The 23,098-nt window shown below is 58.9% G+C and overlaps 1 protein-coding gene across 3 annotated transcripts in view; it reads right to left on the minus strand.

The window, feature by feature from the left end:
• Positions 1-16,740, minus strand: part of IP6K3 (inositol hexakisphosphate kinase 3) — a 29,026-nt gene extending 12,286 nt beyond the window's left edge. For all 3 annotated transcript variants that reach the window (XR_007136944.1, XR_007136943.1, XM_047795349.1), the window contains exons 1-3: positions 16,517-16,740; positions 7,415-7,781; positions 1,107-1,317 (exon numbers count right to left, since the gene is read on the minus strand). Coding sequence is in view for 1 of the 3 variants with exons in the window: in XM_047795349.1 (XP_047651305.1) it covers positions 1,107-1,317; positions 7,415-7,613 (410 nt within the window). In the remaining 2 variants the exon portion in view is untranslated. The remainder of the gene's footprint in view (positions 1-1,106; positions 1,318-7,414; positions 7,782-16,516) is intronic.
• Positions 16,741-23,098: the final 6,358 nt, after the last annotated feature.

The raw sequence follows: 23,098 nt of genomic DNA on the forward strand, positions 1-23,098 counted from the left end.
GGGCCCCCGTGGTTGGAAGTGGGGGGAAACTTGGAAACTCTGTGTAGGACCCAGTCTGTGCGTGGACCGTGGTTGGAAGTTGACCCACTGGGCCCTCCTGGGCTGGACCCTGACAAGGACGGTCCCTGGCTTCTCCCCAGAAGTCCTGTGGGGCCTCGGATTGCCTTTCCTACCAGCTAAGGCCCGGGCCAGCAGGTCAGGCCAAGCTGCAGGCCTTGAGGAGGTGTCTGTGGGCACCAGCATAACTCACAGAGCGTGTCACCTCCTCTGGTGGCTGAGGCGGCTGAAATTCACTTGCAAATGATCCAGGTCATTTCCTCCCCCAGGAGGCAGCCACCCTGCCTGGGGTCAGAAGGCTGGGGGCTGAGGCGGCTGCCCGGCATCCTCAGCATCAAAACGAGAACCTCAGACCCCGGTCCACCCTCTCCTGTCCCCGAATCCTGTGAGGTGGCCGCCAAGCCGTGAGGCTTCATTCCATCCCATCCCCCACTCCCGCCTCTCCATGCTCCTTGGGATCACGTGCTTTTGCTTCCCGTAAAAGTTGAAAAATCCCCAGGGGTGCTTTTCGTCTGAGAAAGTTCAGCTAAGAGGGTCAGAGGTTTCAGAGGCCTCACCGGGACCTCAGTGCCCTGAGCCACCCGTGTCCCCAGCACCCTCCCCTGCTGCCCCGCCCCCTGTGCCTGCGGTGACCTCTCTCCTCGTCCTGCCTCGACCGCTGAGGAAGAGGATTCCAGGGAGACTTTAGCTACACTTTTCCTTTCTGTCAACTATTCTGCGCATTCCCCCCCAGAGACCCTGGCTGCTCTCAGGGAAACAGGTATTTAATTAAACAAATAGACACTGGGAGCCCGCTCTGTGTAGGACCCGGTCTGTGCATCAGCTTCCGAGATGAAAGGCATTGAAAGTCTCCCTCTAGAAGTGGCGGCAAAGACACGCTTTCCTTTCTTTGGTCACCTTGGCTATTCAAGACAGAGCCCTCATCTGAATTTCTCATTTTCTCGGGCTCTGGCCCTAATGGGGAGCTGTTGGCCTTGGCACGGGGGAGCAGGGCTGGCCCTGCGAGAATCGAGCTGCCCTGCCTCAGCCACCCCGCCAAGTGGCCTCACCTGTCCTTGACTGCGTGGGCCGGCTGGGTGTGCTGCCACTGGGCGACGGGGAGGCCGCTGCCGCCGCCACAGGTCTGCTGGAGAGTCTGCCATATCGCCACCGCTGTTGATTCCTCCGTGACCTTGAGGGGACCCCGGTTCTCCTTCAGCGGGTTGGCGACCAGGCTGAGCCGGCCACGGCTGTCCTTCTGCAGGTGCACGGTGATGGTGCCTGCGGAGCACAGGGCGGGGGAGCAGATGGCGTTTACCCCAGTGCCCGTGGTGCCACCGGTGACATCCTGTTGAACTGCTGTTTCATGGCACTGGTCAGCCTCCCCCCCACCCCTCTCAAGGACGCGCTCTGGAGCTGCTTGAGCCCGGTCCTGATTGGGATGAACCCAGAGCCGTGAGGCCTGCAGAATGTGGCCTTGGGCCCATGTCCACACAGCCTCTGCGTGGACACCTTGCTCTGCCCCTTCATGCTTTAAGCAAAGCAGCCGCGCACATCGAGTCCTCGCACTCCCATTCCCCGTACATGGTCACACCTCGCGGCCACACCGCAGGCCCCCACCTGGGCCCAGCCTTGGGCATCCAAGCTGGTCCTCCCCAAGCAGGGCCCCCCCAAGCAGGGCCCCGCCTCTGAGTGGCCCTGAGTGAAGCCGGGGGCCCCGCCCGCCATGTCTCCTGCTGCCTTCGTCATCCTTTCTCTCCGCCGTTTATCTGTGTCTGGCCAGCTTCTCCCAGCGCTCAGGCGGCCCCTCATTCACCCTCCCGCCTCCCTGGCTTTCACACGGCTGCCTGGTCCCTTTGGTCAGACGCACAGCCCGTGACAATTACTGACAGGACGTGGTCTTTGATAGAAAACGGGAGAAGAGCGTGATGTCTGACTTGCGGAACCTCTTAGGCGCAGAGTCAGTAATCAAGGCGTGGCCCCCACTCCAGCTTCTGCTGGCAAGTGCAGGATGCACTCGCCAGGCTCCTCCTGGGGGACACTGGCCGACCCGGGGCCTTGGCTCTGGCCCACACACGAGCAGCCCTGTGGTCACCCCTTTGGGCACATGCTCTGGTGGCAGGGCCCGAGCCTCTCTCCCAGGATTGGCGTCCCACCAGTGCCAGCCTCGCTTGAGGTCTGATGGTAAGATGCGCATGGCCGGGGCCTGGGAGCGGTCACACAAATGGCCCCTGGAGCCCCTGACCCCCCCCTCTTCCTGTGGCTGGTGCCCTGAGGACCCTCTGTGCTCCTCCCACCAGCCCACTCCCCACCCTTCTCCACCCTGCTGTGGGCCTGGGGCTGATTCTAAGCAGTGCATCAATGGCTTCCTTGCACAGTTTTCCAGCGGGTTTGGCCAGTGAGGGACAGGAGTGCGGGGGACAGGTGGGGCCTTTACCCCAAGGTCCCTGCCAGCTGAGCTTGCTGCTGCCTGGGCCGAGTTTGTCATCGGCCTCCCACTTGCTGGGCTGTTCTGCCATCACCTCACCTTGGCCTTTCAGGCCTGGGGGTGGTGACAGCTGGTCCCCGGCTGTGTCCCCATCCCCACTGTTCCCCTAATCCCATGAGCACGTCTGCAACACGGTCCCTTTAGAAATTCTGTTTGCTCCCGTTTGCATGTGCTGCTCATTTTCCACTGGGACCCCGAGCAGGAGGGGTGCCTGTGATCTCATCCTCCCCAAGCTTATGTCCTCCCTGGGGTCACTTGGTCACCTTCTCAGCTTCAGTGTTCATTTCTGTTGAACAAGCCATCAAGGCACCTGACTCCCTGCCTGTGTCCCTGCCTGGCCCCCTGGTGGCTCAGAGCAGACACTGGTTTTTAGAGCTGCTCCAACACTTCAGCAGGTGGCTATCCAGGCCCATCTGTGCCCAGCTCACCCGTCTCCCTGGGCCAGGCCTGGCACCTCAGTTTCCCTGCGCCCTAAAGCTCAGCCCGAGAGTTCCCTCCAGCTCCCACAGCCTCTGCTCTTCCTCAGCCCCAGGGTCCTGTGAAGGAATCATGACGCGGCGATAACAGGCGTGAACCTGGCGCCTGCTCTCCACCTGGACACCAGTACGTGGCCCCAGCCCTAGCCTCCCAGAGCCGTGCTGCTCCTGAGAGCAGGGGCTGGGCGGCCGGTGGGGGAGACAAGCACAGTGGTGATAACCACTGCCTGCTCTTTTACGCCCACGATGTGCAGGCGTAGCCTGCCTTTGTTCTGCGCTGAGTTAGGCAGAGCCGGCAAGGCGCCTGACTGTGGTCTCCCAGGGGCAGGGGGATTGAATAACTTGCCCAGATCACACACTCGGAAGGGGAGGGGCTCTGGAAGGCCATGCTCCCGGAATATGGGAGCCCGGGACTTAATTCAGAGTTGTCCCGCTGTGTTCGCCTGTGTTCAGAGGAGGCACATTCCTGCTGCGTCACAGCATAGTCACACTTGTTCTGGTCACTCTGTTCCGAGCAAATGAACAGAGAGGCTTCAATGCCACTACCTCGTGAGAGGGCCACCAGTGCGAGGGCCAGAGCCCCGAGCAGCCCAAGGAAATGATGTACCGTCTCCAGCCTGGATGCCTGGTGGGAGGGTCTCTGTACTGGGTCCAGGAAGGGGGCCTGACCTGGGAACTGACCCAGACCCCAGCGCCTACCCCTCCATGTGGAAGAAGGTGGCCTCTGTGCTTGTCCTTGGGAGCTTGGAGCCTCCTGGCTGCCCGGGAGCCAGGGAGGAGGCTGGCCAAGGGCAAGGCCGTTCTGATCTTGTAAAGTTCAAGCCACCATCTGGCGGCCCCGGGCCTCTCCCACTTGTGAGGCCCTGGTGACAGGCCTCCAGAAACCACAGTCCTGCAGAGCCCTGCTCCCAGGAGGCCTCCTGGGAGGGAAAGGTGACATTCCCACCTCTCCAGGCTCCAGCTCTTGTCTGATCTCCTCAGTTCTAGTGTCTAAATAGATGGAGGCAAAGAGGTACAACAGTCCCAAACCAACAAACTCCCAAAGTCATCTCTATTTCTCATATTGTTGGAGCCACCAGCCAGACTCCTTGTCCCTGCCTTCCTGCTCTGTCACCCTGCGGCCCTCTACCTGACCCTGGGTCTCCCTCTCTCCTCCATTCTCTCTTGCATCCCTCGGCCCCACCCCGCCCACCCTCTGGAACCTGGGACCCCAGCACACAGTCTCCAGTGGCCTGCCCTTAGTCTCCAGCAGTGGCCTGTCAGTGGGGTCCACAGCCCCTAGGACTGGTCCCAGCCTGGCCCCAGCCTACCTCTGTGTCTCTAGGGACTGGGCCTCAGAGGCCCACAGGCTGCCAACCCTCTGCTGCCCCTGCCCGGCCAGGAGAGTGGGCAACCCAGCCAGAGCCCCCCCCCCCCCCCCCCCCGCACCTGCTCACCACGCTGCCCCAGGGCCTAGATCTGCAGCCTCACAGCTGAGCAGACAGGATGCTCATGGCCACAGTTCATAGGCCGGAGCACCTCAACTCTTTCCATTTGGCCGAGAGCTTCTGGGAACGTCTTGTCACGGATTTATTTTTAAGCTCATGAGAGCATGTATTCACCGCCGCCTGTAACATGAACCTGGCTCAGCCATGAACCAGCTGGGCTTGGAGAAAGTCCTCGCTCACCCACAGGCGACAGGCAGTGTGGGAGGCAGAGGGGCACAGCCGCAAGACGCTGTCGTGCCTGAGGAGCCTAGTAAAAGCTCCGGGGAACAGGGAGGTCCCCTGGGGCGCCAATGGCCCCACCCAACATGCCGATGCCATGACAGGGCTGGGTGGGCAGGAGGCAGACAAGCTGTTCCCGACAGGAAGCAAAGGGAGCCCCTGGGGCAGCTTCCTGGACATTGGAGTCCCCTGACCTGAGATCACCAGCTGAGCGACCCTCCCTCATTGGGCTGAACACCCCCAAGCTCTGGCATCTGAGGAGTCGGGTCACTGGTGGGGCCAGCCTGGAGGGCTGAGAGCCTGACCTTGGAGCTCTGAGTCCTGGGTCTGCCTCATGGGCTGTGTGGCCTGAGGAAGACGGGCAACCTCTCTGTGCCTTTGTTTCCTCACCTGCGGGATGGGGATCATAGGAGTCCCTTCCTCCGAGGGTTGCCCCAGAAATGGCTTATGCTGTGTTTGGCACCAAGTGAACATGAAGGGTTGGCCAAAGTTACTTTCCTTCGCCGGTGAAACGCGAAGCCTGCGCAGTCTGAGGCCCTTCGAAAGAACCTTTCCCGTAACCTTAACCCCTCAGCTTCCTGCCCCAGGCACCTGAGTGTGAAGGTCCCAGTTCTGGGCCTTTCTTAGTGTCTCTCCAGACATGCATTCCCTCGGTGGTGCCTGGACACTGGCACCATGTGGGCGGTGTTCTGGCAGGTGAGGGAAGCCGCATTCCTTGTGTTTGGGGGTCACACCAGCCCCAGGGCTCAGCTCTGCCCAACCTCCACCCTCAGTCAGCTGCATGGTCTCATCTGAGGATGTCCTGTGGGTCCCTGACCCAGCACCTCCTAGGCCCAGTGGCAGAGACTAGAGTATCCCTGCCCCCACCCTTGGTGCGTGGATCAGGGTAACCTACCAAGTTGGCAGGGCCCAGGGTGGGTGGAACTGAGATGGGCCCACGCTGAGAGGGGAGCAGGGCAGAGGGGGGTCCCTGACAGCAGTCCAGACCCTGAGCGGTGCCATCCTAGCCCCACCAGAGAATGGCGTGAGCAGACAGGGAGCAAGGGCCCAGGAAGGTGTCCCGAGATGGGTCAGCCCCTCTCACTTCCCCGTCTGTGACTGCCCAGGCCGACGGTCTCAGCTCCGGAGCTGAGTTGAATCAGCATGAAAAGCTGCAGGCAGGAGGCCACCCTACCCGAGACCTGCCACCCCTTTGCAGGCTTGAGTTCAGTTGTGAAGGGACAGGCGTTAAGTCCAGTGGGAACTCTAACAAGATGGGTAATGACCCATACCTGATGGGCAACTCTAGCCTGAGGCCCCCGAGGGCCCCAGGGGAGGCCTGCACAGGCGACACGCCAGCCATGCACCCTTGTCTCTCTGGTCTTAGCTCAGACTCTGAGGAGGGCCCGACCATGACTGGAGCAGGGCCCTGGGCTCCAGGCCTTTGCCCCCATTGGTAAGTCTCAGTCTGGTGCAAGCTCGGTACAGATTCCTGGGCCCTGAATCCAGGGATTCTGATTCCTAGGTCTGGAATGGAGCCTGGGAACCTGCACTTACAAGTGCGGGCACACACACACATGCACGCACACACAAGCACCAGTGATTCTGGTAAGTCCGTTGATCCCAAATCATGCTTTGAGAAACGCAGATGTACGTAGGCCCATCTTTCCCAGCTACCTCCATCACTGAGGTGCAGTAAGTTTTTTTTGTTTTTTTTTGTCTTTTTAGGGTTGTACCCATGGCATGTGGAAGATCCCAAACTAGGGGTTGAATTGGAGCTGCAGCTGCTGGCCTACACCACAGCCACAGCAACACAGCATCTGGCTGTGTCTGCATCACAGCTCATGACAATGCTGGATCCTTAACCCACTGAGCGAGGCCAGGGATGGAACCCACATCCTCATGGATACTAGTCAGGTACATTACCACTGAACCACAATGGGAACTCCAAATGCAGATAAGTTTTTAATGGACTTATTTGGATGTTATCACCTTCAATACAGATCCTTAGATAACGAGAGGGCAGGAGTTTGCCGTTACAAGGTCTAAAATCCTCTAAAGGCATTTTTTTCTGAGTATGTATCCCTTTGCAGGGTGGGCAGCTGGCAGGGTCCTGCCCTGAAGTGCATTTACCAAAAGTTGGGTGTGGACAAGATAGCCTGCTGCGTGGATGCTGGCCAGCCACCCCCATCCAGAAGCCTGCAAACAGCAGCCTTGCACCCAGCCTCCTCTCCCAGAACCCACCTTGTGCTCAGATTCGGAACACAAACCTCTCATGCACCATGTCCCCAGCCACACCAGGAAGGCAGCCGTGCCCGGCTTTGCCTCTGGATGAGGGTGAGAATTCTGGTTTCCCGAACACACCGGGTCCCAGCTCCTCCGCGCCCTGTTCCAGACCTGAGGCTCCAGCCACCCACCTGTCCTGTGTTCATCAACCTCAGTTACAGAACTCAGCCATGGCCTCCCTCCCCAAGCACAGACCAGAGTGCTTCATTGGTCTCACTCTCAGTTCCCCAAAGCCTGACGGCCTGAGCAGATCTGTAAGGACCCCGGATGGCCTCACACTCCAAGCCTGGAGGCTTCAGAGTTCAGAGAAACAGCGAAGGCCAACCAGGCTGTGGGAGAGGGCAGGTCTCCATGGCAACCGTAGACGCACTTGGGTGCTTGAGGAAGAGGCAGGTGCATCTGGACCAGCCTGGCCCAGAGCGGGAGCGCCGAGCGACCCTCACCTTTGTACTGCGGGGTGAAGCGCTTCATGGCCAGTGGCAAGGACTCGTAGAACCTCTGCTCCCGGGAGATGAGGGGCTTGCACACGGTGTGCTCGTCATACGTCATCACGCTCAGGTGGCCCCCGACCTGGTGCAGGAAGGGCTCCAGGGCCACGCCCACCCTGGTGTCCCCCGCGTCCACACTGTCCTGCACAACCATGCCTCAGCGCCAGGATGGGGCGCCCTGCAGATCCACAAGAGGGTGGCTTGAGGTCGAGGTAGCGGTTTCTGGGCCAAAGGGGGCAGTCAGCAGCCCTTCAACTTCTCCTTAGCCTGTACCGCTGGCATAGCAGTGTCGTCCTGGCTGAGGGCTCTTGGCAGGGGGGCCCTGGAAGCAGAGGGGGAAGGGAACTGAGGTGAGGGAGACGGTGTGCTGGGTCCCCCCCACAACCCACAGGGAGTTAAACAAGACTGTAAATAGGCATCGATTACTTCTGGAATAATCTGTTACAAGAAACTGGTAACAGGAACGCCTCTGGGGAGCAAAGCTGAGAGGGAGATGTTTCACTAAATAACACACATTTCACTGTTTTGTACCTTTTGAATTTAAATACCAAAACATTTTAAAAAGAAAAGAACATCCACAACTCCAAGGCTCCAGAGTGCAGCGAGTATGTCTGAATTTTTCATGTCATCCCCCAACCCCACCCCCATCACCTGCCTTGTCTTGGGAACTTTGATCTCAGCCCCAAGCAGAAGAGAGCAGAGACCCTGCTGTCGGGGACTCGCCAACCTGCCGGGGCTGGAGGGGCACAGGAGCACTCCGTGTCTATAAGCATGCCTATAGGCTGGGCACCATTATGGCTCCACAACATAATGGCTGTGTGACGTGGGGAAGTTATGAAACCTCTCTGGGCCTCTGTTTCCCCATCTGCAGAATGGGATAATAATAACACCCATCTCATGGAGTTAGGGACAGAACTGAGAAAGCCCACGAAAAACCCATGAAAACGTTCGCCGGGCACCCAGAGCGACGTGCTTAATACATGTGATCGATCCTGATTATTTCCAGCATGACTGCTGTGGCGGTTAGAGGTTCCTACCAGCCGTGGGAAGGCTGGCAGCTCACCAATGAGGAAAGCGCCCACCTTGGGCCAGGAGCACAGACAGAAGTGAAGCGGGCTCCTTGTCTCTCGGCCTGGTCCCCCGGCCCCTGTGCGCCCTTCACCCTCCCTAGGGGCCGACGTGCTAGCCCTCAAGCCAATGCTCGATCTTTGGGCTGGAAGCACAGCCCCTAAAGATGTCCTGACTTTGTCTCCCGAGAGCACCAAGGAGACACCATGAGAGAGGCTCTTCTGGCCGTATTCATCCTATTCGAGAGGACATTTCCGCAGCGGTGACCATCACCACGGAGTTATTAATACTCTCCTTTGCTGGACTCCTGGCCGAGGATGCAGCCAGGCTGGGCAGCACTGGGCATGATTAACCTCTATCGACCTTTACTCCCCGCCGTGGGCATGGCTGGCTGGCTGCACGCACAGCAGGGCCCATCAAGTTGCTCAGGAGTCCGGCTCAGAGAACTCCGCCACCCAGCAGGACCTCCAGCACAGGTGGTGACAAAAGCCTCAGCCTGGCCCATTTGTTCCCCTCCACGGCGTCTCTCCCGAATGGGCTGTGGCTTGGCCGACACAGGGCACCCCTTTGGAAGGGAAAGGGGGGGCGTCTTCTGTCCGGGGTGTGCATTTGCTTTGCCAGATGCATGGCTGAAGCGTCACGGGGTAGGGCCCTGGAGTGGGGAGGGAGCTGTGCCTGACCGCAGCCCACGTCTTTCCCAGCCCTGCTCTGAGAGCACAGAAATGAGCCCTCCCTGGGATCGGCCCCCAGCAGCTGAGAAGTTGGAAAGTATCCAGATGTGAAGGAAATCGGGACTTGGCCCAGGGTTGGCTTGATTTCTTCTGTCTGGTTATCAGATAAGATCGCACAGTTGCTTGGCAAACCCAGTCCTACTTGCAAACTTGGCCGAGACACGAAGGAGGGAGGAGGAGAAGGGCCCAGCAGCCCAACACCTCTCCTCTCACTGGACTCGCCTGTGGCCTTTGCCAGCTGACCTGTCCCCAGGGGAGAGGGGCAGGGGCGCTTCTGTTAAGCAGAGGGACAGCCAGGTTGTAAAGTTCATTTATAGCCTCTCCTGGAGGAGCCGAGGCCCCGGCCCTCGTGTGCTGATCAGGCTTGCCTCCACCTTTGCAATCCCAGCTCAGCGGGCATGTCTAGGCGGTGTCCCCAGCAGGCCCTGGGCTGTGGTGCTAGGCAGTCCCTGCCCTTCTTTCCCCACATCTCTCCAAGAGATGTCACCTCACAGTGGTGGCTGGGAGGAAATAATCAAGTAGATGGGAACAAACACCAGCCAGGCAATGTTCCCGGTGCCCGACATCAATTAACCCACTTAAGCCACAAAATTCCCCCCTAAGGCAATTAGTGTTATCAACCCCATTCTACAGATGAGGAAAATGAGGCACAGAGAGGTTAAGTAACTTGTCTGTGTGCACCCAGCTACTGGGGGAGAATGGGGATTCGAGCCCAGAGCACGCTTAACTGCCACACTGCTGTTCATCTACCTTCAGAGGCAGGTAATGGAGCCCCAAGGAGGGTAGGCCTTGGCCAAAGCCAACTGCAGCCCCCGGCTGTGCAGGGACAGGATCTGGATCTTCTGTCCCCCAGGCCTGGCTTCTCCTCCCAGATGCCCCCGGCCTGCCCTCCCCCACCTGAGGACAGGAAGTCTGTGTCCTCGTGGTGGGTGGGGTCCATCCTTCTGCAAAAACCAATGGGGGTGGGGGGGGAGGTGGTCAGGGAGGCTCCCCAGAGCCGGGGATTTGTATCGACCTGCTTGGGACGTTCTGGCATGGGTGTCATCAGACCTGAGAGTCACTGCCATTCCCAGCACCGCCCCCCTCCCGCCCCTCATCCCGACCCTCACCCCCAGAGATTCTGAGATTCAGAGATTCTCAGAAGCCCTGGCCAAACCTTCTCCAGGTGGATTTGCCAGAAGACCCAGGCCTCCAAGAAGCCCATGCACAGCAACTCAAACTGCCCTCAACAGACTGGGCTGCCTGGCAGGGGTGGGCAGTCTGCTGGGTGACCAGTCTGTACTCTTTAGAAAGCTGGGCTTGAAGCTGGGCAGACTCAGGCCCTTTCACTAGAAGGTCATCTTAGGCTGTGGGTGTCTGAGGGTCCTCCAGCTGCCGTGGGGTCTGAGGTTCTGACACGGGGTGTGAAAAGGGACGGAGAGAGGCCGAAGGGCGTGGCTTCAGCCCCCAGGACGCCTGCTGCGCAGGGCAGGTGAATTTTGCTGCTCTCCAGAGGCCCCCTGTGGCTTCCCCTTGGCATCGAGGCTGACCTTGGATGCTCAAGGAGGCTGAGGTTTTCTGTCGCCATGGGGTTGAGCTAGAGGTCTACCTTCATCCCACCCCCTGCAAGTCCCAGACAGATAATTCAGGTGGATGGACTTTTCTCAGCTCAGAACTTCCTTTTGCCACGTGCAGGCTTTTCCGTCATGGGCCTGGGCCTTGGCCCTGCTCTGTGTCTCCAGAGCACTGGGCAGGGAGTCAGGTGCTGAAGCCCCTGGGGTGACCTGGGTAGCTGTCTGAGTCTTGGTCTACTGCCACGGCCACAGCCTTGTTCTGATGCTCAGATGATAGGATACACAGCCCTCCATTGTGGAGGCAGCTTCCCCAGTGCCTCTAGTGCTCAGGCCCCCTTTGGTGCTTTGAAGGGACACACATGTCCATCCCTCCGCCCTCCCCCTCCCCCAGTGCCTCCGCTGCCCCACCTCCTGTGCAGCATCCTTTCCCAGTGCCCCTTGGGGAGGGAGGAACAAGAGGCAGAATGAAGTGGGGGAGAGAAGGAGGAGGGTGTTCCCCCCCAGCCAGAAGAGCTCAGTTTAGAGCCCCCTCCCCCAGGAACAGCAGACAGGAGGCTCCAGGTCCCTGTGTCCTCTTGGCCTGTCACTGGGCCTTGTCCTGAAAGAAATACCTCTGGGCCTCAGTCCAGGAGACTCAAGCACTGATTTCTCTGATGGGGCCCAGCCTCGAGCCGGCTGTTCAAGGAGGCCCTGGACCATTTGCATGCGTGCAGTCCTTCGGGGCCTGAGTGAAGCTGCGCCTGGTTGCCAGACACCCCCTGGTCTGAAGGGAAGGTCACAGGCAGCAGGGCCTGTGGTTGCGTTTGGCTTCCAGACTGGGGACAGGCGACAAAGCCAGTGATGCCAGGCACATGACAGATGCCCCCCTCAAGCGGAGGTGGATGGGGCATCGTGGCCGTCACTGCCCGTTGGCGCACTTTGCTTCCTCTTCCTGAGAGCCTTGGTGTATGGAACCCTTTTCCCACGGGCTCAACCCAAGTTCATGGACAATTACAGAAGAAGGTGCCTCCCTGCCTTCAGGGCAGACGGCAGGCGAAACCACAGATCAGCCTGGTAAGGGCTCAGCTTGGACCCAGTGAGCCGTGAACTCTGTCTTCATCAAAGGCTGTCAGAACCGTCTACCTGGAACTCCCTGGCTGACTGTGGTTGTTGCTAAGACTGTTCACAAATATTCTGTTTTTTTCCTGTGGAAACACAATGTGACTGCACTCAAAGGGCAGAGGGTGAGTGTGGCCCCGTGATTTGCTTTGGTTGATATAACGGGGGTGATATAACAGCAGGTCGCTTCCAGTGGCAGCTGTCAGAGAGCAGCTCCGTGGTTCTCTTTTCCTGGCCCCCAGGATCTTGGGAGGGCAGCCGCTTCCTGAGTGACTGTGCATGTTGGGCATGCAGCATGACAGAGAGATCTGGGCTACATCAGGCTTCTGAGACTTGGGGGTGGCTTGTTATGCAGCACGACCTAGTCCTTTCTGACTAATTCACCGACTCACAGCCAGATGCCCAGTGGGGCCCTGAGGTTGAAAGCTACCTCAGGCCCTCAAATATTTCACTGTACACAGATACATTGTCTGTGATAACAGCCACTCCTATTAAGCAGCTACTGTGGACGCCTGCTTTACCGTCCTCACCTCTGCTTCTCAAAAGAGTAACTTTGAGATGGAGAAAAGCTGAAGAGCTTTCCCAGGACAAGTGCTAGTGAGCACTGGCCCTGGGCTGCAGCCCAGGGAGTCTGTCTCATCCTAAAGCCCAAGCCCGTCATGTCTCATCAGGGATGGGCCGCCGCTTGGGTCCCCGCTGGGAGCCCTGAGACTGAGTGGGAGCCAGGGTCCTGTCTGAGGACCCTCTGTGCTGCCTCAGCTGGGGGCTTCTGGGGGCTTGCCCTTGGCTGAGGACGATGCCGCTGGACTGGATTCCACCAGGCGCTGGGCAGTGCGGAGTCACCACCGTGGGTGGAGGGCTCTGCCTAGACCCCTCGAGACCCCACCCAAAGCCAGAACACAAGTGTTTTAGCTGCAGACCAGCAAAGCCATACCTGTGAAGCCCAGCGATTTCTCAAGTGGTGCGAATGCTCTGCTGAGGACCTACATACAGATTCGCTGAAAGGCCTTACTGAGTTCCTAGCATTTTTATCATCATCTCTTTTCTCAATCAACAGATACTAAACGTATAATGAGTATCGCAGGGGGACTCGTAGGGAACAAATTATGCTGAAAAATGAGTTCTAGTTGAAAAGCTTAGAGATACTGCTGTGGCCTCCATGGGGGTGGGGAGGGGGGGTCCAGGAAGGGTGGGAGATGGGGGAGGTGGACAGAGTGGGGCTCGGCCTGGAGGAGCTTCAGGAAGGCCTCTTTGCGGGGGGTGTGCGGGGAGCCATTGGGAAGGGCAAGAACAGGCTGGGAGCCCCCGAGAGCTGGGCTGCGTGGGGGGTTGAGGTGGGTGTGGAGGAGGCCAGGCTTCCCGCTCTGTCTGGGCAGGAGGGGTTGCCTGCCATGATTATCGCCCGAGGTGTGGAAGACTTGGGGCCACATCCCAGTAAATCTGAGGGGAGGGGTGTGTTCGGGGAGGAGATAATTAAGAAACAGCTTGTAGCAAAAGAAGACTGCAATCTAAACGACGACGGGCTGCAGATTCAGAAGCGGAGCCGCTTACAGCCCTGCCCTCTTGCCTCTGAGGCCCCAGAGTGCATTCCGCAGGCCGCGTGAGCCAGAGATTTGGTACCAGCACCACTCAACCTCTCTGTGATGCCCAAGGGAGCATTTTTTAATCTATTAGAGATGAGAAGACCCGAAAACCATTTAAAACCGCTTCGGTTATAATAGGCAGGAGAATTTTGGAGTTTCTCGCCTGGCAGAGGGTTGTGCATCATCTGAGAAAGCACAAGATGATTTTCTGGGGCAGGGGGAGGAATCAAGTCTTAAAATCCATTCCGTAAATGACCTGAGGGCCGTGAGATGGCGAGCCCTCTGTCTGCGTGGTCCCCAGCCTGGCAGGATTGGTAACGAACGCCGGGGGACAGCTTATGTCACCTCCCGAGCCGTGGCTGATAGATGTGGTTTTGGAGAGCATCTGTTTCCCAGGAAGGCCTGATCTCCAGAATCACTGAGCAATACTTCACATCCCTGACTTATTTCTGAGCTGATCTTATCCTTTGAGGAAAGATTTTTTTTCCCTTCTCCTTTTCTCTTAACATTTAAAATCTCCCAACGTTCCTCCAGCCTGAGGACCAAATGCGATTTTAATACAGCGATTATTAGTTTAGAAGCCCTTCAACCCCTGACAAATGTCCTTAGCAGCGCCAGCAATGTTCCAAGCTTGCTGTCAGGGCGGGAGATGCATGGGGCAAAGATGCCTCAAGAGGCTGAGAGCCACTGGGAGGGCTGCAGGGGGGAGGGCAGGGCTGGGAGGGCTGCAGGGGGGAGGGCAGGGCTGGAAGGACTGCTCTCTTCCCTACCACTGACTTCTACCAACCTCAGGACAGCACCTGGGGTCCTGGACTGGGGCATGGAGGGAACTGCTCCCACAGCCCCTCCCACGCCCAAGTCTGCTCAGGCCCTCACCCCCTGAAAGCCATGCCCAGGGTCTTGAAAAGGGTGAACATCCAGACCTCTGACTCTTTTCCCTCGCTTTCCCACCTTTCTCTCACGACAGCACCAGCTACCTGCCTTAGGAGCTAATGGTTAGTGTGGCATCTTTATGACTCTAAGAAGCAGCTCTTTAAGGTCAAAACACAATCGTGAGGGCTGGGGGGTGTGTGTGAGTGTGTGAGTGTGAGTGTGTGGCCACTGTCCCTTAGGCTCCAGAGCTAACTGGCCATCAGAGGGTGAGCCTGTCCCCAGCAGAGGGCAGCAGCAGACGGGCCACAGCCGCGGGGAGAGCAGGCACTCCAGCTATGAGCCCCTTGGCCGGGTGACCACGGGCTGCGTTCCCCGCCACCTTGGGTTTGCCAGGCTGTCCTCAGTCAGCCCAGAAGTGCCCCCGCCCTTCCTGGTCGGCTGCTTCCAAAGGTCTCAGAAGTTCCCATCAAGGTGGATGTCCCCCCTCCCCCCCCCGCCCTGCTTTCTCTGCAGGTTGTGGGGTGGGGGGAGCTTCCTGACATGGGTGAGGTGCATTCTGAGGAGACTCACAGGGGAGGGCCCCAAACCCAGGGCTTGCCAAGGAGGTGGGCCGTGGGCGCTGGAGAGAGTCTGAGTGGGTATGGGAGTGGCCTTCAGCCTCCATGGGTCCTCCCAGAGCCCCGCAGACCCACCCCTCTGATCCAGCTGGGCCCCCGACCCCACCAGCTCCTGAACTGGCGAGGCCCGATGCCCATAAAGTTGACGGGTGTGGCAGCCCCGGGGAGAGTTTTGTTCGGGCTCTGCTCAGAGCGGGGAGAAGGCTGCGGGCCGTGGTGGGCAGAGCTCTGGGAGACCCTGGCCACGGCCGTCTGCAGAAGAGGGATTGGCTTTGGGGGAGCAGGGGCGCAGGGGCTGGGAGGCCTAGCCTGGCCCGGCTCCCTGCCCCTCCCCTCCCAGCCTCAGTAACTGCCCTGGACTGGGAGCTGCTGACCTGGCCGTGTTCCCCTGTCCTTTCAGTTCAGCAAGTCACTGTGGTGGGAACCCAGGTGGGAGGGTGGGAGTTGGCAGAGACGTTTGCAGATGGAAAGAGACTCAGGAGTTAAACGGAGTGACTCCTCGTTTGGATCCTGCTCTAAAGAAAACATCGAAACCCATTTAGGGGCCATTGGGGAGCAACGAATATAGGAAGTGGACATTCTTAGGGGGCTGCTAACTTCGTCAGCGGGATAAGGCGTGCGGGTCACGTAAGAATCTGAACTGAGGTGTTTCGAGGGGAACGCAGTGATGTCCATAAATGCCTTCGAAATGCCTTAGCCGCAGGGCACCCAGTGGAGCAAAACTCCATCAACAGTGTAAACCCAGATGCAGGTTAAACGAACGTTCATTCTGTCATTCCCTCGATTTTTTCTGTAAGCCTAAAAGTCTTCTTAGTAAAAAGGCTAAAAAAATACCTGGTAGCTTTTAAACACTCTAGAAACCTGAACCTGAATCTCGGGGGAGGGGCCCCTGTGGATGTTCTTAAGGCCCCCAGAGAGCCTGAGGACCTGGTGGGCTCAAGTTCAGGTGTCAGGTTCACCGGTGGGCGGGTGAGGGAAGGCCCCTAAAGACTCTGCCACTGCCTGGGGTGGTGACATATCACTTCCGCCCCACCCCTAGGGGGCGCCCAAGCCCAGGCCACTGCGCTGCCTGTAGGTGCTGACGTCACCTCAGTACTGGGGCCCCACGGTGTGGGGGGGTGCTGAGACAGGACATGCTGTTCCGGGGGCCTGGGGTACTGTCCACTGCTCCTGGGCCAGCTGCCCCTGTGAAGGGTTAAACCCAGAGAGGATGGGGTCCTGCCCTCAGGACCTCCGGCTCACCCCAGCCCTCCCATCCCACACAGAGACTGTGGGACGTCTAGGAAGGGGACAGTGGGAGTGACTCCAGTGGAAGGGGAACAGGAGCAAAGGACACAATTCCGACGCTGCTGAACGCACCAACCCCTCTCCCGACGCAGACACACCTCCACAGAGCAGACCGCCAGTCTCGGGCCCTGGATGGAGAAGAGGCCCATCCCCTGGGTCCCTGGTGCTATGAACAGGCCCTGGGACCATAAGGCCTCCAACCCCCATCAAAGCCCCCCCCCCATCCCTTCCCCGAGGCAGCACTCACCAGAGCCTCACTCCTGGTGGGACGTGGGGGGCGGCCGTAGAAGAGAGGGGTTCCCTGGAAAGTGATTGTTTTCAGTGCTCGCTCTGTGGTTTGGGGTCCTTCCCAGAGGCCAGCGTGGAGGGTTGCCGTCCACCGTGGCACTGGTGGAGGGGCTGCCCGGACTCAGGTCTGTCCAGAGGGCTGGGCTATGGAGGCCTGGGTGGGGGAGGTCAGCTGACCCTCAGCTGGCTGGCCGGCCAGTTGTCAGCAGGTGCTGGGCTGCTCTGGGGGCAGGGCCAGAGCTCCCAGGAGGGGGTGGGGAGGGAGAGGAGGGAGCCGTTCTGGATGGATGGGTGTCTGGATGGACGTCAGGCCCCGAGGGCCAGTTGCGCCCCCCCCCTTCCTCAGGAGAGCCTGAGGGCAGGGGACACAATCCCCCTGGTCTCCCTGCCCCCACCCTCACTGCCGGTTTGCCCCAGGCAGTGGCTGCTAGAGAGAAGGAAGTCTCATTGCAAGATAGTCAATCAACAATCAACTTGAGGACAATCAAGTTTTTGCAGGCCCTTGTGTGTGCTTCATCCTCTGCTGGGCTGACCAGGAATCTGCCAGAACAGGGCCTGTTGTGTTTGTGGGGTTACAGTCCAGCCTCTGACTCTGGGCCCCATCCCCCATGTTCTTGCTCTCCCAGGGGCTCGAACCCCCACCCCCTAGTCTGACAGGGCCTAGACCTGTCCTACAGCACCCGGAGAACCACGGCCCTCCCCCCATCTCCACGCCCCCCTGGAGCCCTCACTGAGGGCCGTCTGCCTCTCACGACTCACTCAACCAAGCAGGTGAGCCCGGTGGTGACACATGGGACCTGGGACATGGGGCAGGACGAGAACCCCGGGCTCCCGGCCCTCATCCCGGCCATCCCCTGGCCACTGTCCACTCAGTGCTCTCTGCACCCACTTTGGGGCTCTGGGGGCTACGGCCCACCCATTCGGTGCCTCTTCCTGGACACCGACCTCCTTTCCAATGCCACCGTGAGTCCTCCCCAGAATCCTCCCCACTGGACAGGGTGAGCCCCGCAGGCATGACCGGGATTCCTGGGGAATAAGGCCTGGGCTAAGGCAGAGGGAGGGGCCGGGGACCGAGGATCACATTTCACATGGGAAAGCAACGGTCAGTCTGCCGGGGCGAGCCTTGGCCTGCCGGTCCCTCACCGTCCCATATGCTGGGCTCCGGTTACGGGGCCCTGGCAAAGGGGCTGTGACTCCCTTCCCCCCGCCACCCCCCCACTCCCCTCTCCCTCCAGCCTGGACTCACATCCCTGTTCTGGGAACCTTGGAGCCACCACAGGCCGAGTGGGGGTCCCTCGGGGCACCGAGGGGACGGGACCTCCCACCCAGAGGGCCGGGCCTGGCAGACCCTGGGATCATTCCCATACTTGCTTTCTGCGTGTATTTTGCTATAAAGAGCTGGATTCCATACTGACTTTTTTTTTTGGGGAGGTGCACCCTTGGCATGTGCATATTCCTGGGCCAGGGGTCAAACCCATGCCACTGCACTGACCTGAGCTATAGTAGCGACAACATTGGATCCTTAAGCTGCTGAACCACCAGGGGACTCCCATACTGACTTCCTCTTCACTCATTTACCCAACAACATTTCCCAGCCCCTGGTGTGTCATCTAAGACCCACGGCAGTAAACAAAGCACCGGTGATCTGCGGCTTTCCATTACGCAACCGGAGAGGCTGCTCTATTTCTGTTTTCTGACTGTGGCCAAGTTCTCTCCGTTGTCGTTTTCCTGAAGCTTGGCTTCGGATGCCTCTTTCCGCAGCCACGGCAGGGACCCACCTCTGCCCCACGACCACTCCCGACCACCCTCTGGACCTGGCTCCTGTCTCTCCTCCAGGAAATCCTCCCTGATCAGCGGTCGGGCTCTGTGCACCAAACATTCCAGACCGGCTCTTGGAGGCCACTGTTTGGAGGCAGGAAATGCCAGGGCCTCATAAGCACACTCCAAAGATCTGAGACCCTCCCCCAAGGCGGAGGGCTGGGCTGGTCCCTCCCTGGCCTGCTCTCCCATCATCTGCCCCACCACAGCCTCGACTGATATTTGAGGACCCACCCCACCCCCACACTGCTGCCTTCCACCTGCACGTGCTGTGGATTTCACGGCAAACTGGTCCCCTTTCCTCCATCTCCATGGCCACCACCGGCTGCCTCCCGCACGACGATGACGTCAGTAGCTCCGGGTGCTGTCCTCGCCTCCCCTCACACTCCTGCAGTCCTTTCTCCCCAGACTGATAACGCCCTTTCGATGTCGGCTCAAGCGTCACCTCTGCCAGGAAGCCCACCCTGACCTCCCTGACAGAGTCCGCCCCCAGCGCCTTTTTTAGAAGCACTTCTCCCAGAAATGGTTGCGATTTTCCTTGTGATGGTTTGCTCCTGCGTGTTTCCCTTCCTTGGGGACAGTGACTTGGCTCGTTTTCCTTAACATTCTGTCCCCAGCACATAGCACAGCGCAAGCCTCCCAGTACCTGTTTGATGAATGAATGCGTGAGTGGATGATTGCGTGAACGGGTCCTGGGTCTCTGCTTCCCCTCCCAGACTCTCCATCTGGCTTTCACAGCAGAGGGAGTGTGGGGTCAGGAGCCTTCGGTGGCCCCGGGCATGGCCTTGACCTGGTCACTGTGACATCCTTCCTTGGCTCTCTCTCCACCCCCCGCGGCCCCGCCACTGCCCCCATGACCCAGTTTTCCGACTCTAGTGATGACAACAACCCTTGGTGTTCCAGGACGTGTCATCACCCCTTTCCCACAGAATAAACATCGAGGCAGCCTTGGACGCAGCTGACCAGCCCAGGTTCCAGCCAGAGCTTCCGCCCGCTCCTCCCTGAGCTAGGCCCCTTCCCGTGGCACCCCAGCCTGGCGTACAGGCCTCCCCTTCCTGCTCTTCCCCACCCTGGCCACGTGGGGGCCCCCAAGTCAAGGGGGCAGACGCTGCCACCCCCTTCCCCTGTATTGGAAGGGGTCCCATTTTACAGCTTGAGGCCGAGGCTCAGGGCAGGATCCCTGCACAGTCTTTGTACCTCCCCCCTCCCCCAGCCAGCTGCTATGGCCTCTGTTTTCTTGGCCCGCTTGCTTGCTTGCTTGCTTTTATGTGGAGGTTCCCAGGCCAGGGATTGAATCTTTTAACCCACTGTGCCAGGCCGGAGATTGAACCTGAGCCTCTGCAGTGACCTGAGCCGCTGCTGTTGGATTCTTCTTTTTTTTTTCCTTTTTTGGCCACCCTGAGGCATATGGAGTTCCAGGGCCAGGGATCAGATCTGAGCTTCGGCTGTGACTTACACCTGCTGCATCCTTAACCCACTGTGCTGGGCCAGGGATTGAACCTGTGTCCCAACGCTCCAGAGATGCTGCTGATCCTGTTGTGCCACAGCGGGAACTCCTGCTGTTGGATTCTTAACCCACGGTGATGTGACTTTGGACATGTGTCTTAATGTCACTGAGCCTCAGCTTCCTCATCCATGAAGTGGGAATCATTTTCTTTGGGTTACTGTGACGTTTCCGAAACATAGCAAGTGAAAAAGGTTTAGCAAGTTCTGAATATTGGCTGTGATTCTAATTATAAATGCCAGCGGGTCCTCGTGAAGGGCCTCAGCTGGGGAGGGGAGGCACGGCGGCCTTTCCAACCCTGAGTTCAGGTTCACGGCTTGACATGGTGACAGGGGACAGTGGCCCAGAGCATTTGACCCTGGGACTGTCTCTACACTGCAGGACACGTAGGTACCACAGAGGCCATTACAAGGTGCTCTGGGAGATGAAGGAGGGGGAGGTTAATCTGCTGGCCACGGGGATGCACCTTGAGCTTGGCAGAGAAGAGCATGGCGTTTCCAGAAGCCTCCAGAGCAGCTGGGGGCGGTGATGGAGAAAGGACACTTCACCTCCCCGCTTTGAGGGCGGTTCCAGGGACTGTGTGTGAAGCCAGGACTGACGTTTCTGGCGAGGACAACCCTGTCCAGCTCACACAGACTTTCTGTCATTTCATAGATGAGGAGCCAGAGGCCTGCAGAGGAGGTGGCTTCTGGGGATGTGCAGCTGGGGACCCGCAGCTGGGGGAATAGAGCAAGGCAGGAGCCAGATGTGCCAACTTTCAGTCCAGGGTTGACTTTCAGGTGTTGGTGGTGGGAGCCGGGGGGAAGGGGACACTTACTTGGGGAACGGGGACGCGCCAGGTGATGGCCTGGGGCTCTCAGGAAAGGCTGGGCCGCACCTGGAAGAGAGATGGGCAGGGAAGGCGGGAGGGAGGGGGTTGCGGCTGCTGCATGTTATTTATGGCTATTTCTCTGCAGGTCCTTCAGGGCCGAGAAGGTAATTGAATGAGTGAGCGTGAGTAAACGTGGGCGATCATTTAATTGTGGCAGAAAATGAAGTTGGTTGCAGCTGGGGGCCGCCAGCCCATTACCATCAGCCCTGGTTTCTGCTGAGCTGGGCAAGCTGGGCTGGAGCAACCATCCATCCTTGGTCTGCCCCCACCCTGTCCCCCGGCGGTCATCCCCAGGCCAGCCAGGCCAAGCCTGGAGGCTGCTACAAACAGGGAGGGGTCAGGAAAACCCACAAAGGCAGGAGGTATGCTTAGGGCCTGGCAGCAGGAGCTGGGCTTCAATTCATGTTTGGGAAGTTCCCGTTGTGGCTCAGAGGGCTAGAGAACCCGACTAGCATCCATGAAGACATGGATTCGAACCCTGGCCTTACTCGGTGGGTTAAGGATCTGATGTTGCCATGAGCTGTGGTGTAGGTCGCAGACGCAGCTCGGATCTTGCATTGCTATGGCTGTGGTGTAGGCCGGCAGCTGCACCTCTGATTCCACCCCTAGCCTGGGAACTTCCATATGCCGCAGGTGTGGCCCTAAAAAGACAAAAAAACAAAAACCCGTGATGTTTGGAACAGCATTGTCGGAGGTTGCAGACAAGGAGCTCACCCTCTCCTGAGAACATCAAAATCACAACTAACTGCTGAACAACCACTGATCAAAAGAAACCCTACATCCAAAGAAAAAGGAGAAAACCACAACCAGACTGTAGGAGGGGCACTCTTACCGTATAACTAAATCCCATACCCCCAGGGTGGTCCACCCACAGAGCGGAAAACAACGCTGGCAGAGGGTATCCCACAGGAGTGAGCGCTCCTGAACCCCACGCCAGGTTCTCCAGCTTGGGGGTCTGGGGGTCTGGGGATCTGGCTATGGGAGGAGGAGCCCCTGGAGCATTTGGTGTTGAGCGCCAGCAGGGCTTGAATGCAGGAGCTCCCCGGGACTGGGGGAACGGGGACTGCGCTCTCTGAGGCTCGCACAGGCTTTCATGTGTGCTGGGTCCCAGGGCAAAGCAGAGACTCCATAGGAATCCAGGCCAGACCTGCCTGTGGGGCTTGGAGGGTCTCTGGGGAAGCAGGGTGTGGCTGTGGCTCACAGAAGGGCAGATGCTGGTGGCAGAGGCATAAGGTTGCCATTTTGGCACCAAGACCTGGCCCCACCCAAGAGCCTGCGGGCTCCAGGGCTGGGCTGCCTCAGGCCAAACAACACACAGGGAGGGAACACAGGCTTAAAGTCTTCCTGAGACCACAGCCACCTCTAGAGGCAGCCCTCGGGCACCGGCTCTGCCCACCAGAGGAACAAGACCCAGGCCTGCCCACCAGTGGGCAGGCATCGGCCCCTCCCACCAGGAGCCCAAACGAGCCTCTGGACCCGCCCCACACACCAGGGGACAGACAGCAGACAATCCCACAACCTGCAGAACCATGTCCCCAGACACATCTCAGAACCCGCCCCTGGGTGACGAGCCGGGAGGCCCCTGCGGGGACACAGAGGACAGCCCCCACAGGGGCCACTCCTCCAAGGTCAAGGAACGTGACCACCAACCTCATACATAAGAAAACAAAGAGCAATTTGGACAAACGAGACGGCAGAGGAGTTTCTTCCAGACAAAGATCAAGATAAAACCCCGGAAGAACAGCTAGGTGACAAGAGGGGGGCAATGCACCCAAGAAAGAGTTCAGGGCACTGATTGCAGAGATGATCCAGGATCTGGAGAAGAGGGCGGGTGCCCAGAGCGAGAAGTTACAAGACGTTTTCAATAAAGGGAAAAGATAAAGAAAAACCAAATGAGGGGAGATTAGTGCTGCATGGAACAGCAGCGCCCCTGGACACACACACAACCCTCGCGAAGGGCCAGGCACTGTTCCAGCCACCAACGTGCATCAGCGCTGGTGGGTCCTCCAGGAACCCTGCAAGGGAGGTGCTGTCATTACTAAGATTTCACAGGTGAAGGGGCTGCCTCCTGCCCTTGCACTGGGCTGAGAAGCTCTGAGATTCTGGGCCCGATGGGGCTGAAGCAGCAATCAGGCGGGATGGAGGGAGGCCGCGAGGCCTCATCCTCACCTCCTGCCCTATTTCAGCCTCACTGGCCACCCACCACCTGCCCCTCTTGGCGAGACCTGGGTGGAAGCCTGGACCCCAAGGCTGAAGCCGGAGGAACCTGGGCCAGCTCCCTTTAAATCTCTGGGCCTTGGCCACTGTTCCCCTGGGGTCCTTTCCCGGAAGCAAAGGAAATTAGACCT

Source organism: Phacochoerus africanus, chromosome 9 (assembly GCF_016906955.1).
Source record: "Phacochoerus africanus isolate WHEZ1 chromosome 9, ROS_Pafr_v1, whole genome shotgun sequence".
NCBI classification, from domain to species: domain Eukaryota; kingdom Metazoa; phylum Chordata; class Mammalia; order Artiodactyla; family Suidae; genus Phacochoerus; species Phacochoerus africanus.